General features: G+C 41.3%; 1 protein-coding gene across 18 annotated transcripts in view; it reads right to left on the minus strand.

Moving 5' to 3' along the window:
- The window catches only part of cnksr2a (connector enhancer of kinase suppressor of Ras 2a), a 105,199-nt gene that overhangs the window by 58,427 nt on the left and 26,272 nt on the right, over positions 1 to 20,500 (minus strand). For 12 of the 18 annotated variants that reach the window (XM_056249077.1, XM_056249075.1, XM_056249064.1 and 9 more), the window contains exons 3-4: positions 10,273 to 10,475; positions 3,515 to 3,620 (exon numbers count right to left, since the gene is read on the minus strand). In XM_056249077.1, the coding sequence (XP_056105052.1) occupies positions 3,515 to 3,620; positions 10,273 to 10,475 (309 nt within the window). The remainder of the gene's footprint in view (positions 1 to 3,514; positions 3,621 to 10,272; positions 10,476 to 20,500) is intronic. The other 6 variants (XM_056249073.1, XM_056249067.1, XM_056249068.1 and 3 more) reach the window with 1 other exon arrangement.

The raw sequence follows: 20,500 nt of genomic DNA on the forward strand, positions 1-20,500 counted from the left end.
CTCCAAAAAAGTTGGGACGAACTGAAAAGATTACATAATATCGAAGTTAAACTGTTTTTTTTAAACAGTCCATAATTAGCAGGTGAATTGGTAATAATAGGTGAGGGTGTCGTGTTTGGGTATAAAAGAGCTTCTCAGTCATTGCAAGCAAAGATGGGTCATGGCTCAACACTTTGTGCCAAATGTCATGAGAGAATTGTCAACCAATTTAAAAATCACATTTCTCAATGCAAGATTGCAAAGAAGTCTTTCACCATCTAAAATACATAATATTGTGAAAAGATTCAGGTAAACCAGAGAAATCTCAGTACATGTAGAGCAAGGCAGGAGACCTCCATTGAATGTACGTGACCTTTGAGCCCTCAGACAGCATTGCATGAGAAACAGTCATGCTGCTCAGTTAAATATATACCCACATGGGCTCGGGAGTACTTTGGAAAACCGTTGTCACTTAACACAGTCTGACGCTGTATCAAGAAATGCCTCTCAAATCTCTGTTTCACAAGGAGAAAGCTACACATCTGTTCAATGCAGAGATAGCGCCGAGTTCTCTGGGCCCGAGCTCATCTCAGATGGTCCAAAAGACAGTTGAAATGTGTGCTGCGGTCAGATGAGTCCATGTTTCAGCTTGTTTTTGGAAAAAATAGACATCAAGTTTTCAGTCCCAAAGATGAAAGGGAGCATCCAGACTTTCATCAGTGACGGGTGCAAAAGCAAACATCTGTCATTGTATGGAGTTGCATCAGTCCAAATGGTATAGGTGACTTGCATTTGTGTGAAGGTATCACTGACATGGAGGCGTATATTGGGATTGTACAGACACATTTAATGGCATCAAGATGACATCTTGGGAAGCAAGACAATCAGAGAGGTTTCTAGACACTCTACACATAAGACTGGATGTGCCTGACTGCAATCCAGATCTGTCACTTACTGAAAATGTGCGTCCCATCATGAAAAGGAGAATCAGACAACGACGACCACGGACTGTTGAGCAGATGTCTTGTATCAGACGAGATTGGGCAAAAATTCCACTTGCAAAACTGCAACAATTAGAATCCTCAATTCCCAAACATTTAAATGTAATTAAAAGGAAAGATGATGTGAGACAGTGGTAAACATGCTTTTGGTAAACTTTTTTGGAGTGTGTTGCAGCAATTCAAAATGTGTTTATATTTACAAAATACAATAAAGTTTATCAGTGAAAACACTGGAAATCTTTTCTTTGTACTTGTCAGTTAAATACGGGTTCAAGAGAATTAACAAATCCCAGATTCTTGATTTTATCCCAACTTCACTGAAAAGATCCGACTCAAAAGAACAATTTATCCACAAATCAAACATTGCTAAACATGACAAGGAGAGCTCTGTGCATGAATAAATATTGAAACTTTGGTCTGTTTATCACAAAGCTGTCATATGGCTTTGGAAGACTTGAAATATATGTGCAGATGGACACTTTTATGGTGCTGTTAGGTTGCTTTTTTTTTTTTCTCTCTGGAGCAGCCACAGACCTTATTCACTTTCATTGTATTGAAAACACTCATGTTCCATGGAAGAAAGTTAGAATCTTTGGAACAAGTCAAGTCAAAGTTTATTTATACTATTTATACTTTTATTTAACAAGAGAAGTAAAAATTTATACATTTTCATTTTTGGATAAACCATTACTTTAAATCATGAGAAGACACCACACACAGCGAAACAGTGAGAGAGAGACACACACAAACAAACAAAAACTAAGATGGAGGTAACAGTGATACCAGCAGGGGGCGCTCCTCCATACAAGCGATGTAAGCTATAATGCAATGATGTAGTAATGAGGACTGTGTCATTAAAGCTCATATAGGTGGTTGACTAGCGACTAGTCAGTGGTAGACTACCAGTGGATAAATCAGCAGGTCAAGCAGGTTTTTGGAACGTTAGGCTGGCACAAGATTGTCTACCAGCTCAGTCAGGTTCTTCTAACCAGCTGAAAGTCCATCTGGTCATCTAAACCCATTTGAATTATCTTGGATCAGGTAGAAACCAGATAGCATATGCTAAAAACACTCCTGCTAACTTAACATGGCTTTATTTTAAAAAAAAAATTCTGACCTAATCTCACAGGGGCCGATCTGGGAAAAGGACCTCTGCTGGTCCTGAGCGCTCAATACTAGTTGCATTAGTTGAGATTAGAACCAGATCTCTGACTTCAACGCTGTAATCTCTCCTGGATTAAGAGAGAGTTTGCGGAGTGCTCAGGCTGAGCTGGCTGTGACAGATTCATGCATTTAATGCTGCTCTTGCTGGCCATGATCCTCTGACCCTACCAAAAATGATCTGCTGGGTACACACACACACACACACATACACACTAGCATGCTCATGACTGCAGCAGCCTTGAATCCTTCTCCTTTCTTATATTTCTCTTTTGTCTAGAATGATTTTTTCAGACTGATCAAGTTTCCCTTCCTGCTCTGCTCTAAAGGACAACATTACCCATGATGCTTTCAGAAACAAATGAGCTGTAGTTCTTGACATCCTCATAGTGCTTTTTAAAAGCTCTTTTAAAACATGTGGAAGAACGTAAAAGGAGCAGATATGTGAGAGATATCATAATAATATCTTTAACGAGCACTCAGTAATTTTTCATCATTAAAAAATTATGTAATAGAAATTCATATGAGATTAGTGTCAGTACAAAGGCATATAACTGTTGTCTCGTCGTCTAAAAAACATCACAGTTGGGTGACTTTAAAAGTTTCGTTTTTTTAATGAATAAATGTTTAGCAAGGATGCATTAAATTGATCAAAAGTAACAGTAAAGAGATTATAACATTATAAAAGTTTTCCATTTTAAATAAATGCTTTTCTTTTGAACTTTCTACAGCATTCATCAGAGTATCCTAAAAAAAGTACTGTATCAGTTTCCACAAAGATATTAAGCAGCACAACTGTTTTCAACATTGATAACAATAAGGAATGTTTTTTGAGCACCAAATCAGCATATTAGAATTATTTCTGAATGATCATGTGACACTGATTACATTTAAAATGTATACATTTATATTTTTATAGTACAATACACTACACTCATTTTTAATCATAATAAAGTTTAAAGTTTTCAGTAAGTCAATTTAATTTAATTTATTTTAATAAAAGTAAATATTTTTCAGATCATTTAACAATTTTCAGTGAAATACCAACATATTTAATTTTGAAACTGAAACTGTTTATATTTATTTTTTGACATGAAAATATACAGCTGCCTCAATATTTTATGTTTTAGTCCCTCATCATCATATTTGGCAAAAAATGAAAAACCTCTCACTGCACCAATCTCAGAGCTAAATCTGCTCTGAAAGTCCTTCTCCACAGCTAGCCATATATAACCTACATACATATTTCAAAGAATTTCCCCAGTTGAATTAAACTCAGAAATGTTGTTTCCATGAGATGTGTCAATTTCAATGTGTTAGCATCTAATATGAGAGTGTTTGATCTAGTTGGTTTGGTCAATGAATGTCATTACCTGTTGTACTATGGTAGTGAGTTCCAGGCACAGCTGGATCACGTTGTTCCGGGTCATGGAATAATCTGTTACGGCAGCGAACGGTGACCTGCAAAAGAAGTAGCACCTGGAATTAACCGTTAGATTATTCTTAGAGCCAGACCCACAAGATAGACAATTTGAGTGTGTGTGCTTGTAAACTTTAGATATGTGTCGGTGTGTGTGTGCTGTGCTATAGGTTATCCCCGTTGGTCGTGAATGTACTCCAGACCCAGTTTCTCTCTTTCTGTGAGTGACGAAGTGAATGTGGGTCGTGTGTATTGAGGCTGTGTGCTATATATACAGGGCTGTAGGAACATTGGTTCATCGTTTCCATCCTGTCTCTAAATATTCCTCTAAGACCGCTGGGAATACCAACAGACGCAAACCCAGAAGCCCCTCACAATTTAAGAAACTCTAACAATCTTTCACCGTTGGGCTAAAAATCGTTCATTCAAAGACCCAACAAGTGCTCTTATACCACCCGAACACACATTCCTGAGTCAAACTCTCTTCTCTAAATAGGATTTGGGATGCAGCTCTAGGCGAATACCAAATCCCCATTCAAAACTCCCCTCCTAAATGTCAGCGACTTCGCTTGATTCCCAAATATCACTTTGCGGAAGATAAATACAGCGACAGCGTCTGACCCCGGTTCAAGGACACCTGTCAGCAAGCATGAACTCATTGGACAGACGCTTCACGAGAACTGTCTGAAAGAAACCTGAGGGGATGGAGAGGGAGGGAGAGACAAAGAAATGATAGCAGCAAGAAAATAAGAAAAAAGTTCAAAACCAAGTCATCCGAGCTAGTCTGCGAGACACTGAAATCTATGCAGCTCACTCGATTCTCTCCAGGATTGACTAGACTTCATTACATTCAACCTTTGCTCTTTCAAAGCATTTGAGCAAACGCCGCCATCTGGACACGAAGGCTCCAGGCTGACAGGAAATCCGTCAGTTGGGCAAAAAAGACCACTACCAGCTCCTCAAGGCCAGGCCTCAAAGTTTCACCTCTTCCTGCTCCAGTTTTTCGATCAATGCATGAGAGTATGGGTGCTTTTGTAATTGCTTATGTTCTGCTCTCGATCTTCATTTAAAAAGATCCTTTTACACACGGACAGAGGATCCGAACACTTTCAGCTCCTATCTGAACAAATCAATGAAAAAACATTAGCACTAATAATGTCAGGGCATTTACATTTATGCATTTGGCAGATGCTTTTATCCAAAGCAACTTTCAGTGCATTCAAGGTATACATTTTAGCAGTTCACATTCTCCCTGGGAATCAAACACGTGACCTTGGTATTGCTAGCGCCGTGCTCTTCTGTTTGAGCTACAGAAAAGAGTCAGGAACCTTTATCTAGGTATAATGATTACACCATAAATAGTAAATATGGGTAACTATAGTGGGGCACCATCAAGACATTTGAGGCTGATATTGAGGCTAGAATTCAAAAGTATTTATTTTTATTTCTAGTATGGTTTACTTTTAATTTTAAAAGAATAGAATTTTAAAATCGGATTATTCAGTACGAAAGGCTTATTTAGGCAAGAATTTAAAAAGGAGTGCATTTGAAAACAGCTGAGCTGAGTGTAATATAAAAAAAACTATAGACCTCAGTTAGAGTAAATGCCAAATTTATAGTGACACAAATGAAAATGAGACTGAGGAATGAAAGTACACTGCGTTCGCAATGTAGTGCATAGAGGTTGAACATTCAGTCTTTTCACAAACTTCAAATGACATTATAAGTGTTCTGTCGCCTGAACAATCAATATGGTGAGTACTGATCTATTATGCCTCTTACAGGGATAGTACACCCAGAAATTGAAATTCTTTCATTAATTACCCTCATGTCGTTCCAAAAATTCAAGGCCAATCTGTTCATCATATAAAGAGATCGTCTCTTTCGAAAATTTGGACTAAACTGCTCAATTCATATAGATTAATTTCACGATCTCTTTGTGAACTTTTTGAAGCGTCAAAGCGTCAGTTGCGTAGCTGTCAATGGAGGGACAGAAGTCAGTCAGATTTCAGCAAAAAGATATTCATTTGTGTTCCGAAGATGAACGAAAGTCTTATGGGTTTGGAACGACATAGGGTGAGAAATTAATAACAGAATTACAATTTTTGGGTGAACTAACCCTTTAATGTAATCGACGGGTAAACAAACCTGCCAGAACTTCCCCTGCGTTTCAATAAGCCCCTCCCACATGGAGCTCCACCCACAGTGAATGATAATGAGGGAAAGCCCACAACAAACCCAACAGAAGCAGCCAGATATCATTCAACGATGATCACCGGCTTGGCAAGTGGCAGAGGAGAGCTGGTGTCAGCCTGGATGGATATCAACCAATAACACTTAAGGGACAGAGACTCTCAAGTCAGTCATAATGTCTCTTGGCTTCAGATCCATTTACCTGCGTTAGTGTAACTCTGTTCCTCCCTCTCCCTCTCTCTCTCTCTCCCAGAGTTCCTTCTGTTCTTCCACTATGTCTGCAGGGGAGACGACAGCTCTACTGGGGACTGTTTTGGCAGAGAAGAAAGGCCGGGGAGCGTAATTAGGCCATCATTAATGAAAGCGGGGAACGAGGCACCCCTCCCACCCGGTGGCCTTGTTCCTACAGTGTGCGTTCCTGATAATGGATACTGAAACTCAGAAACCTCCCTAACCCAAACACTGACTGGCTACAAGATCACCTTAGTCAGCAAGCCGTGAGCTGGTGTGGATTAGTGCTCTCAGCTTGATCCCAATCTAGACTGGGCCAATGTGAACTGTGTGTGATACGGACCGCTGTCAGGTCCAGGATCAAAAAGTGGGGTTGCGGGTGTCTGGGCACAGCAACAGAGAGATGGCGTTCTCAGTGGGGTGTAGCTGAAAGGATATCAAATGCCGTCTGATGGAAAGGGTCCTACTGTGCGGTGCTGTCCCAGTCCAGAGCTTTAAGCCAGGCTCAGTACCAGAGGGAACTGGACCGAGTAAAGCAGCTGGGTGCCAAATGGATCATTCAGCACAAACCACCCACTTGATTTACATTCATTGCAAAATTAAAAAGTAGAAATATTGCAGCACTACAGACAGTCTATAACTTAAGTGTTTTATGAGGGGTTTTGTAATGACAGTGATTTGCAGCGACAAAGCAACAAAGCTAAGCAGAATTCAAATTTATGATAATAAGAAGCAAAGCAGTACAATGAGCACACATTTGTCTACTGTCAGCACTGTCTAACACACTTTAACATGTCAAGTCTCAAAGATAATGTTTTCTCTTCTTCTGGCAAAGATCCCATATTTTAACTGATCCCAAATAAATAGATAAAAATAAAGATGTTCACAAATGCATTTTTATATTTGTCATAAAAAAATATATTTTTCAAGGTTTTAATTGAACAAGATTCTGTTCACTTTTTTTTTTTTTTTACAAAAAAAACCTAACCTCTTACAATAACAAAGGCGTAGGTTGATGACGCATAAGCGGAATTATGGAACTTGTCGTCATGCCGATGGATCTAATAATGTTTATGGATAAGTGAATACATTAATGTTTTTTAACATGACTGTGGTATGAAGCAGGGCGCGATTGCTAATAAGAGACAGATATCAGCGTCACACGTGAGTCTCGCGGAAATAAAGGAATAAGGACATTTCATCCTTCCGAACTACCCGCAAGTGCTGAATTACTCACACAGGTCAGTTTATTAGACGAATTAAACTTGTGAGGTAATGACTCAAGCGAGTCAGAGCCAGCATTGGAGGAAAGAAGGTAGGACCTTTTGAGTTGTGTATTTTCAAAATCTGCCGGCCGTTTTGCAAATCCCATACCCTACCTTTAATATTAATATAATTTAGTATATTAAAATAGTTTACAATGCAAAAAATCAACATGCAATCAAGATGTAAAATAAAATCTTTTTTATTGAAGAACATACAGTTCTTAACATCTGGAATCACAAATTGTCATAAATTGTGGTTAATTAATTTACCTATATTAACACTCAGTTTCTTTTTATAATATATTTTTTAATATATACTGAATATTATAGATATATTCCTGTTAATATTACATTATACAGGGGGGCTTTAAATATTGCATTTGAGTCAAAAATGAGTCATAGAGGATGAATGGAAGTGAAATTATTAGTGGCACAGCAGAATTTCTACAGATCTTTCCTTACAATCAGCAGCACCAAAAATGGACACAGATTCTGCGTGGACCTACTTATGAAAAGAAAAGACAGTTTCAAACAACCGCTGGACAGAAAGGTTCCATTTCTTACTTTCCTCACATCTCTCTCTTGCTCATCAATATATCATAATAATAATTATAATTAGGTTTATTTATGAAGCGCCTTCATAAAGCAGAGATAACATAAACACATCATCATCACATAGTACATACAAATATACAGTAACAAAAAAGCAGAACCCTATACAGAGGAGGGTTGGAAATACTGTGAGAAAAGATAGGTTTTTAGTTTAGATTTGATCATTTAGTAGAAGTGTCACGAAGGAAGAGAAGTTGTCACGTGTCACGAAGAGTTGGAGGAAGAGAATTCCAAAGTTTCGGAGCCACAGCACAGAATGATCTACCACCCATTGTTGAAAGACGAAAACGAGGTACAGTAAGCACTTTTAAGTCAGATGACAAGAGAGAGTGAGGAGGTGAATAATAGTAGAAGTTCAGATAAATAATTGGGAGCAAGTCCATGAAAACATTTAAAAGAGGAACAGGTATCCAATGTAGATTATAGGGCAACGGGGTTTGTTTGATCAGATTTCTTGACTTGATTGATGATTTTGTCAGCAGAATTAAAAAAAAATATTGTAGTCTAGTGATTCATAAAGAAATCACTATGAACAGAAGCCATGCGGGAAATATGCAGACCCTGAAAAAAAGCTGAAGTTACTGAGAGAAATAGTCTGTGTTATATAAGACCTCTTTCACTCATCTATGTACCTGATTGCTGAGGGGTGGAACACAGATCCACATGATTGAATTCGAACAGACAAATGCTGGCCTCGTGCACACTAAACAACAAGAGACCCCAAGTCGCTAACTTCTGCCCACCCTGCAACACTCTAATTCTAAGTGCCATCCCTTGACGGGAGGGAATACCCTACACAAAATGATTTGCACAAACAGGAAATGTTCCTGCATCAACACCCTCTGTCATTCCTGGAAAAACATTTGAGGAATCACAACCGTATCTCTGAGCCTAAGCCCAAAATCAGAGATCTTCTTTAAGGAACAACAAAGGATGCCAGTACCGGAATACATACTAAATCCAAACTAATCCATAAACTAATTCATACAAATAATAAAACTCTCATAATTGCATGATATACACTTACTATTCAAACGTCTGGGGTCCGTAAGATTTTTTAAATGTTTTTGAAAGAAGTCTCTTATGTTCACCAAGACTGCATTTATTTGATCAAAAATACAGTAAAACAGTAGAAAAAAATGGCAACGCTGAATTTTCAGCGGCCATTACTCCAATCTTCAGGATCACATGATTCAAGATACATTTCTTACTTTATAAACGTTATAAACAGCTGTGCTTTATTGATATTTCTGTGGATATCATTATACATTTGATGAACAGAAAGTTTAAAAGAAAAGCATTTATTTGAAATAGACATCTTTAGTAGCATTATAAATGTCTTTGTCACTTTTGATCAATTTAATGCATCCTCACTGAATAAAGGCATTCATTTCTTTCAAAAGAAATCTTACTTACTTGCAGCTCTAGATCAACCACTATCAAGTCATGAGAATTCAGTCAGTTACTCACGTTAGAACAAAAGATGACAAAAGGCCCTGGATTTCAGGAGGAGACCCCTATTAGCCTTTAAGGTCATACTTCTTCAATCTTTATCTGATGTCAAACCATAGGCGTCGATTTCGGTGGGGACGGTGGGTACGCGTCCCCACCAGATTTCGTCATGAGTCATTTTGTACCCACCACTCTTGGAAACATTGAGGCACGGTCGGATGTACCTAATACAAATAAAACATCTCCAGTTTACTAGCAGAGCATTCATTTAGTTCGCTCTTAAATAAGAGATCTAGCTAAAATGTTTTGTTTTTTAACTCAAGCTGAGCGCTCGTGTCCGCTGCTATCAGTGTCGTGGATACAGTGTTCTCTGTGGCTCGCGCACAGTCTTCACTCGGACGCGCACTTCAATCTATCGCCGTTGCGGACAGACTCTGTATATATTCATTCCGGTGAAATTACAAAATAAAATGCACACAAACGTGTCCCTGGCTGCTTGATATAGACTGTAACCACTGATGAACATTATTCAGTTTTGAGAGAAAAAAAAACTATACCGAGGGCGGATTAGAACCCGTCACCTCTGACACGCTTGGCAAAAGATCTACCACCAGACCATTTAAAAACTCAAACAAAAATTGGCGGATCGATGCATTTATTTACGGGTTAAACAGGCTGCAGAATTTGTACCCAGCACTTTTGAAAATGCACTTCCGAATGCGTCTCTGTCCCCACCACATTTCAAACCAAACTGACGCCCGTGTGTCAAACATCCTTTACTCTAGTGTTTCTCAGAGGAGCCCATCTCTAATGGAAAGGGCACTGAATTTGGCTATACTCCAACTTGACACATCAATGTGGAATTTGAATTCAATTAAATCAAACGTGTATATTTATATTAAGTACGTGTTAATTAATGTATTGATTCAGTGTGTATGCGGCTCTTAGCAGGACTAACCTATCCAGCCAGGCCAGAAGGCTCTTAGCGGCAGCGATGAGGTCCACCACAGAGGTGAGGAAATCGTTGGGCAGCTTGCGGGTTGTCCGACCATCATAATGGCCGCTGCGTCTGCGGCCCGTGATGAAGTTCTGCAGGTTTTTGGCGGAGGCATTGAGCTTGTGAGATAGGGTTTTCAGGTTTTCTGTCTCCAGCCCATAGTTCTGTCAAACAGAGATAAAGAAAATGAAATGCTTTAGTGACAAAACTCCAACAATTGTAGGAATGACTCAATCAGAACATCACTTTTTGTTTTCCCACTGTTCTTTTCAGTGTCCCTTTTTAGATACATGATTCTCCTTTCTCTGTTTTCAATTTTATTGTCCATTTTTGACATGACAGAAGTTGTACATTTCCAATTGTGAAAATTGTGCCAGTAAAACTAGAAAAGTAAAGTTTATGAAGTGTATAAAAAAATTTTGAATGTTACTTGACAAAGGCTTGCCAAATAAGAATACATTAGTTTAACATTAATTAAATAATACATTTAAAAAGTTAAATACTTATTTTACTAAAAGATACAATACATATAGAAAACATAAAATAAAATTTGTAACAATAAAATAAAATTGCCAATCAATTAGTTTAAGAAGGAATAAATAACTTCAGTTATTAACAAGGTTAAACTAAAGATGTACTACAATGATCATACATTTGGTAATAGAGACGGGCACAAAGCACATCACTCACTGGCAGACACATTCTATCTCTCTCTCTCTCTCTCACTCACACCCTCAAAGATCACTCAGAGATCCCAAATGAATATTCAGCACCTGGCAGAGAGAGAGAGAGAGAGAGAGAGAGAGAGAGAGAGAGAGAGAGAGAGAGAGAGAGAGAGAGAGAGAGAGAGAGAGAGAGAGAGAGAGAGAGAGAGAGAGAGAGAGAGAGAGAGAGAGAGAGAGAGAAAGAGAGAAAGAGAGAAAGAGAGAAAGAGAGAGAAAGAGTGAGTGCTTCATATGTAGAGGTGTGTTGAGTGGGTGGAGACAGAACATAAAGTTCAGAGTATGAATAATGCACTGAGAGTCTCTGCTGCCAGCTGATAGGAGCTTACACACGCCTCACTCCTCTGTAAGATAAAGCAATCAGCTCAGACAAATCTGCATATCTATATCTGACAAAACCATGTCAGAAAAAAAGCCAATAAGCACACTTGTTTTTACATACAGATATAGGCATCTTTGGCGTAGGACGTAAAAAACTTTAAATTGCAAATGAATTTGCTGTGTTTGTGTTGGAGAGAGGTTGCACCAGGTGCCTTTGGCAGGGTACCAAAGTACCTTGTTCCTGTATAAAGAGTAGGGATCAAGGAGCGAAGGCTGATCAAAATCAGCATTATGCACATTCAGGAGAAGGAACACACACATTAGTCCAATAACTAATTAATCCATGAACCTTACACTCACAGAAATATTTTTTGCATTAATAGGTGACTGGTGTCCAATTTGATGCTACAATTCTTTCTCCTATTCCATGGTAATAAGCAGAACAACATATTACTGTAAAGGCACAATATCTAATAGTTTTAGTATTAAAATATCCAAAAACCACTAGAACAATGTTATAGATTTTGTTGATTTGTTCAACTATTCCAAAAGTTTCCAACATTGTTTAAATTCTGAAAATTAATTGTTGTTCTCCAACATACAATATATTTTTTAATTAATTGCATGTCATTTAGCAACACACGTCATCCAGCTTTTATTAATATGATATTCTATTATCGATCTAGCTAACTGCAATGTGAAACAAGTGTCTCATACCAGCCACTAAGCAAACACACAGAGTTATAATTATAGTTATAGTTATAAAATAAATTTCAACACACTCAAATGTACTTTTAGTAGGAGGGTTTTGATCAAGTAAAACAGAGCTGCGTTTCCCCACAATTTTAATTTGTCAAATAAAGTGATCTATATTAGTAATTCAGCACTTGTGGCTATTTTATTAGATGAAATAAAATGATGTGAATTCAAGTGTTCAAACATAACTGTAACAAAGTTTAAAGGAACACTCCGACTTTTTGGGACTTTAGCCTATTCACCTTATCCCCCAGAGTTAGATAAGTTCATACATACCTTTTTCATCCCCGTGTGTGCTATAAGTCTGTTTGACGCACCCACCGCTAGCCTAGCTTAGCACAAAGACTGGATGTAAATGGTTGCAGCTAGCATACTAATCCAAATAAGTGACAAAATAACGCAAACATTTTCCTATTTACATGTTGTGATTTGTATAGTCACAGAGTGTACAAAAAACTACGTCACATGAGACACAGACATATTTTAACAGTATAAATACTGGGAACTATATTCTCTGAAGGCGAAGCACTGCTACTTGGGCGGAGTGATAACCGCAGCTCCTGGCTGAGACGTACCGTACCCAAACTCTGAACGAACTCTCTGCTCCTCACCACGGCGCGTCTCAGGTGCTGCGGTTATTACTCCGCCCAAGTAGCAGTGCTTCGCCTTCAGAGAATATAGTTCCCAGTATTTATACTGTTAAAATATGTCTGTGTCTCATGTGACGTAGTTTTTTGTACACTCTGTGACTATACAAATCCCAACATGTAAATAGGAAAATGTTTGCGCTATTTTGTCACTTATTTGGATTAGTATGCTAGCTGCAACCATTTACATCCAGTCTTTGTGCTAAGCTAGGCTAGCGGTGGGTGCGTCAAACAGACTTATAGCACGCACGGAGATGAAAAAGGTATGTATGGACTTATCTAACTCTGGGGGATAAGGTGAATAGGCTAAAGTCCCAAAAAGTCGGAGTGTTCCTTTAAGTTAAGGGAAGAAGGAGGTGGACGTTAAAAGTAACTTTAATCATAAAATTTACATAAACAACAAAACGTCTCAGGTTACGACTGTAACCTATGTTCCCCGAGAACAGGGAACGAGACACTGCGTCAAATGACGCTTTGGGGGACGCCTCAGGCGTGACAGGTGTCTGAAATTACAATCAAATCACGTCAATCACATTGACCGGCGACAGCCCGTGAATCATTAATGTGAATGATTAACATGCGACCTGGAAGTATAAAAGGGCATCTTGCAAACATGACAATATCCTTTCGTCTGAAGGGACTGTTTGGTAGGCAGGCCCCGAGACATGGCAAAGAGACGCAGTGTCTCGTTCCCTGTTCTCAGGGAACATAGGTTACAGTCGTAACCTGAGACGTTCCCTTTCGAAAGGGAACTCGCACTGCGTCGAATGACGCTTTGGGGAACGATATACCCACGGCTCCATGCTAAGGGGAGTGCATGCCCATTGGCAGTGACAATTGTCCCAACCAGCAAATTCAAATGAAATGCTAGAACCACTCACCCTCAGTTCACACTGGGCTGTCAATGACAGCATTCCCTACGGTCATAGCCCAAGCTATAAGCCTCACAGGAAAAACCTCCATAAACATGGTTAAATGAAAGGCCTACCTGGGCCTGCTCAAAGGCCTAGGACCACAACTTCAATTAGAAGGGGTCCCTTCTAGGGAATGTGGCTAGGGAACCCGAAGGAACCCCAGCCAATCACTATTCAGGGGAACGTACTCACCCCGAAATGCCACCAGGACGACCTGACCTGGCGTTAGTTACATAGACACTTAGTCTGGCCACTTCCTGTCTGTCCAAAGACAGAGCCTCTGGACACTTGCCTTTAGGTAAGGCATCCAACCCGAGGGACTGCGAAGCTGGCAGTGAACCACTCGGCCCGGATCTCAGAGACGGGATATCCCGGAGAGTATGACTCAGCAAGTGCTTTCCAACCCTTGCCAGCGAGGGGAGTTTCTCTACTCGATCCATGGATCTACCCACTGTTTGTTTCAAAACACTGAGGAGGCCTGTGAAGGCCTAAGGGCTGATCTAACTGGGAGGCCTCACGAGAGGCCTACGACCGTCTGACCAGAATCAGGAGTCCCTCGAGGCTCATAGTGACCCTCGAGGGGAGCACATGGTCTGCCTGGTAGGCAAACCAAGCTGTAGGCAGGAAAGAGGTTCCGGGAGGGAACCAGTAGCAGAGAATGAACACTTTAGTCGAGCCAGGGCGCAAGCTCGCCTTCAGCAGCTGCCTGATAAGGCCAACTGAAATGATAGCAAGAGGCCACTAGCTTCCTGAACCCAGCACCGCTAGGAAACCACTCACAGGGAGGCCTGGAGAGGCCTACTACCTGATAACCATAGTATGTGGGGAACTCACCCTCAGGAAGGCCTGGTGAGGCCTACTACCTGACAGTTCCCATTCAGGGAGGCCTGGAGGGGCCTACTACCTGATAACCACAGTATGTGGGGAACTCACCTTCAGCGAGGCCTGGTGAGGCCTACTACCTGATAACCACAGTCCGTGGGAGCTCATCTTCAGGGAGGCCTGGAGGGGCCTACTACCTGATAACCACAGTACGTGGGAGCTCGCCTTCAGGGAGGCCTGGTGAGGCCTAGTACCTGATAATCACAGCATGAGGGAAATCACCTTCAGGGAGGCCTGGTGAGGCCTACTACCTAACAGCCACAATATCTGGGAGCTCACATTCAGGGAGGCCTGGTGAGGCCTACTACCTGAGAGTCACAGCATGTGGGAACTCACCTTCAGGGAGGCCCGGTGAGCCCAACTACCTGATAGTAAGTCAGGCTAGCTGTCCAGTTGCCTGTCCTTGGGCTTGCCTCCAGGAAGGCCTGGTGAGGTCTCCTATCTGATAGCCAGCGTAAGTGGGAATTCGCCTTCAGGGAGGCCTGGAGGGGCCTACTACCTGACCACCACAATATGTGGGGAACTTACCTTCAGGGAGGCCAGGTGAGGCCTAGTACCATCTCAAGTGTGAATTCACCTTCAGGGAGGCCTGAGAAGCCTTCTACCTGATAGCAACTGGTAACTATGAGCCCATAGTTCCAAGGCAGACCATGATAGGTCAGGCCCTCCCATCTGTCTGAGCGTGGACACGGATCTCAGCGGTATGTATGTCATGGATACAGCTGAGCGTGCCTTCGCCTCTCTGAACTTTCCAACCACCGCCTCCACGGAGGTGCCGAAAACCTCAGAGGGTGAAACCAGCGAATCGAGGAGAAAGCCTTTCTCTTTCTCCCCGATGTCGGCCAGGTTCAACCACAAATGTCTCTCCGTGGCCACTATCGTCGCCATCGACCGGCAAATCGCAGCAGCAGTCTGTTTGGTGGCCCGGAGAGCTACTTTTTTAATTTGCGGCACAGCTCAGTAACCGCCTCAGAGGCCCCACCCCCTGGTTCGAGATCCCCCAGCAGATCGGCCTGGTATATCTGCAACACCACCATGATGTGCAGTGTAGCACCGGCCTGACCCACTGACATGTATGCTCTGCCATTCAACTGGCAGGGTTGGGGCTCTCAGTGTCGATTGTCCCATCGATGCATACCCACGCTCTCCTATCCCCTCAACATCAGCGAGACTAGCCCGCTGATGTTAGTGGATACAGGCAGAGTATGGGTTCTTCCATGTCCTCTCGATCCTAGTATGAGATCGGGAAGAAATGAAAGGCTCACCTGAGCTGGTGGTTCTATGACCGGGGAAAAAACGCTCTCATCGCGAGCGATTTCTCCCCCAACGAGCAGCCACGGCAGCTGCAGCCTGCCCGCGGCGCGTTCCATTACACCAACCAGCTCAGCATACACGGGGCAGGGTGGCTGATAAGGTACAGGATATTTCCTATCATAACAACCCTCATCAGCCATCTCCTGTTTGTCTAAGTTTTCCTTTTTTTTTTTTTTTTTTTTTTTTTTTTTACTTCATCATCCATTTGCAGCTTACCCTCGTCAGCCGCCGCATCGTCTGAGAGGATTACACCCCTCTCAAGGCGATCGGCGGGCTTCATCTGGGAACCTGACATCCAGACGCTGAACCCTCTTCTCTCGAAAAGAGGGACAGGCGAGAGCGGAGCGTTCACAAAGAAAAATGCTCACAATTTGTACAGGCAGTTCCCTCGAGAAATGCCTGTGCACGCTCTTCCTTCCCAGACAGAAAAATGCACAGTTCGTGCGTGTCACCCGGTTTCAGATATCTTGAGCACGGGTCTGCACACTTCTGAAAGCATTTCATAATTACCTGATTTTCAAAGCGGTTACAGACAAACAGTCCCTGAAGACGAAAAATATATTGTCATGTTTGCAAGGCGCCCTTTTATACTTCCAGGTCGCATGTTAATCATTCACATTAATGATTCACGGGCTGTCGCCGGTCAATGTGATTGACCTGATTTGATTGTGATTTCAGACACCTGTCACGCCTGAGGCGTCCCCCAAAGCGTCATTTGACGCAGTGTGAGTTCCCTTTCGAAAGGGAACTAAAGGAGCAGCACCCTGCTTCATACCACAGTAACGTTAATGAAACTTTAATACATTAGCTAATCCATGGACATGTTTTCACAAGTCCTGTTGGATTGCTTTCCATCCGCTGTGGAGATGAAGACGACAACTCCCATGATTCCACACTCATTCACGGCGTCATCAAGCTATGCCTTTGTTATTGTTTTGAATAATGACCTCTAGCCATGAAACTTACATACTGTGGCTTTATAGGGTCTATATGAGAATTCAGAAACCCTTTTTATTAGCGACACTGGTGCCCGTTAAGTGAACTTCAGCCAGCAACTTACTGCTCATGCTTGTGCACACGTAACAAACAAGAGACTGAGCGTTTAATAAAATAATAAAAAGTATACATATTCCTACACTATTAGAGGATGATGTAACTGATAATTAAAAAGCTATATATATATATATACATATATACACTCACCGGCCACTTTATTAGGTACACCTGTCCAACTCCTCGTTAACACTTAATTTCTAAGCAGCCAATCACATGGCGGCAACTCAGTGCATTTAGGCATGTAGACATGGTCAAGACAATCTCCTGCAGTTCAAACCGAGCATCAGTATGGGGAAGAAAGTTGATTTGAGTGACTTTGAACGTGGCATGATTGTTGGTGCCAGAAGGGCTGGTCTGAGTATTTCAGAAACTGCTAATCTACTGGGATTTTCACGCACAACCATCTCTAGGGTTTACAGAGAAAAAGAAAAAACATCCAGTGAGCGGCAGTTCTGTGGGCGGAAATGCCTTGTTGATGCCAGAGGTCAGAGGAGAATGGCCAGACTGGTTCGAGCTGATAGAAGGGCAACAGTGACTGAAATAACCACTCGTTACAACCGAGGTATGCAGCAAAGCATTTGTGAAGCCACAACACGCACAACCTTGAGGCGGATGGGCTACAACAGCAGAAGACTCCACCGGGTACCACTCATCTCCACTACAAATAGGAAAAAGAGGCTACAATTTGCAAGAGCTCACCAAAATTGAACAGTTGAAGACTGGAAAAATTTTGCCTGGTCTGATGAGTCTCGATTTCTGTTGAGACATTCAGATGTTAGAGTCAGAATTTGGCGTAAACAGAATGAGAACATGGAACCATCATGCCTTGTTACCACTGTGCAGGCTGGTGGTGGTGGTGTAATGGTGTGGGGGATGTTTTCCTGGCACACTTTAGGCCCCTTAGTGCCAATTGGGCATCGTTTAAATGCCACGGCCTACCTGAGCATTGTTTCTGACCATGTCCATCCCTTTATGGCCACCATGTACCCATCCTCTGATGGCTACTTCCACCATGTCACAAAGCTCTAATCATTTCAAATTGGTTTCTTGAACATGACAATGAGTTCACTGTACTAAAATGGCCTCCACAGTCACCAGATCTCAACCCAATAGAGCATCTTTGGGATGTGGTGGAACGGGAGATTCGCATCATGGATGTGCAGCCGACAAATCTGCGGCAACTGTGTGATGCCATCATGTCAATATGGACCAAACTCCCTGAGGAATGCTTCCAGCACCTTGTTGAATCTATGCCACGAAGAATTGAGGCAGTTCTGAAGGCAAAAGGGGGTCCAACCCGTTACTAGCATGGGGTACCTAATAAAGTGGCCGGTGAGTGTATATATACACACACAGTATATACTGTTTATGTATTATTAGTTGTAGTTAGCCTAGATGCCAGCCCGAACCCCGCCCACAACATTTTTTGGTCGGGAAGTTCGGTCTGGACTCGCTCCATTGAGGAGTAATTATGATCAGCCAAAAAATGTTCGGGCCAATCAAATTGCCAGGGCGGGCTTTATACGATGATGGACAGATGATCTGCAGGGACGTAATCATCACGTTATCAAAGAGCGCTTTACTGGTTTCCCTCAGAGATGACTGCCGCTGGAGAACTGAGATGTATAGATTCAGCTATTGCGTCTGTTGTAAAAGAAATCGACAGCGCATTCATTTTAATAGACGAACAGAGAACTGCAATCAAGGCATTTGTCGATCGGAAAGATGTGTTTGCCGTCCTTCCTACGGGATTCGGCAAAAGTTTAATTTATCAGCTGGCTCCGATGGTCACTAAGAAGATGGGACGCAATGAAAACCCTGTGGTCGTTGTGGTTTCTCCTTTGGTCGCACTCATAGAGGACCAAGTAAAAGAAGCAACTCTCGTTATTTTACTTCTTCCAGCGTGCGTGCATTTGAGTTCTGTAGTTGACAACTGTTCTATGCAAAGTAGTTGACTTACTGCGTTGCTCTCATTGGTTGTAGGTCTATCCAATTGAGTGCAGAGGTTTTTTTTCCTGGTTCGGTTAAGACACGCCTCATAATCAAAGCCCTATGGAGCAGTATCAGACTCACATTCTGACTAGAATATGAGTATGACGAAGTCAGGCTAAGTAGTAGTAGTAGTAGAAGCATTGTTATTGTTATTAGTAATATTAGCAGTATTAGCATGACTTTCCTCAAGAGTTGGTCACAAAACATGTTTATGGCTTAAAAAATAACTCCAAATAATGTCTTAATAGAAATATACAAATGACAAATGCAAAATGGTATCTGTGATGGCTGGGTTTAGAGGCTGAAAATAGAAAATATTATGAATTCAGCATAAAACAACAGAAGTCAATGGAAAGTGCCCACCATGATAGAAAAGTAAGTGTGTGTGTGTGTGTGTGTGTGTGTGTGTTTGTGCGCATCAATTTCAGTAGGGCCTATCTCCTCTCACATCAGCAGGAGATCGATCAGAGTAATGTGCTCCATCTCGTCCGAAGAACAAATCCCACACACGCACTCACAAAGTACAAGAACAGGTAATAAACACACCTGCAACACTAAAACACGTTTGTACAACATACACACAGACTCACAAAAGATACATTAATCAGTGGTGGGATACATGCACAGAAGATGTGTGTATGGTGGTGGTGGTGGTGGGGGCATGAATGCAGAAGATAACACACCACAATGACAGAAAGATAGAGCAATTGGAAGGGGAAGAGTGAGATAAACAAATACGAGAGATAATGACAGCTTTTTAGAGTTTAGAGAGACAGGAAAGGAGAGAGTGGGCTGCTCTGTGTCTCTGAGGTCAATATGCTGTCAAACAATAAAGACTCAACAGTTCTCTGGCTTCCATCAATATTTGTGTGCAAGTTTGTATCTAAGACGGTTTCGAAGACACCTTACAGTGGGGAAACAAGGCACATCATTATGGCACTTATGTTTTGAATTTACTTTTATATTTTCAGCTTTCATTTTAATTTGAGTTTGATTAAGTTTTGTGTGTTTTATATCTAATATTTATATTTTATTATTTCAGCTTAATTTCAACCAGCAGACGTAGTTTAATTGTGATACTCTTACAAGAATAAATGTGAAATTATAAGCTGCAAATGAGATTTGAGAGCTAAAAATGTCAGGGATAGTTCACTCTAAAATTAAAATGCTACTACCATCATTTACTCACCCTCATCTTGTTACAAACCTGTTTCCTTCCGTGGAATATAAAAAAAGATATTTTGAGAAATGTCTCAGTGTTTTTGGTCTATACAATGGAAATCAAAATGGTTGGGTTATCAACATTCTTCAAAATATCTTCTTTTGTGCAAAAAAAAAAAGTCACAGGTTTGGAACAACATTTTTGAGTGAACTATCCCTCATGCTCATTGTATGGAAAAGAGCAGCAGGGACATTCTGCAAAATATCTAATTTTGTGTGCAGTTTCGGTGAATGATTCAGTTGAAATATAGCTAATTTCATACGCACATGTCTACAGACTGACATTCACACACACACAGGCTGTGTAACGTGAATGTCATCAGCTCTGATTTGGGATCAGCATTCAGAACAGATAGAGAGCACA

The sequence above is a fragment of the Rhinichthys klamathensis genome, unplaced genomic scaffold, assembly GCF_029890125.1.
Source record: "Rhinichthys klamathensis goyatoka isolate OS25496 unplaced genomic scaffold, OSU_Roscu_1.1 h1tg000059l_1, whole genome shotgun sequence".
In the NCBI taxonomy this organism is placed as follows: Eukaryota; Metazoa; Chordata; class Actinopteri; order Cypriniformes; family Leuciscidae; genus Rhinichthys; species Rhinichthys klamathensis.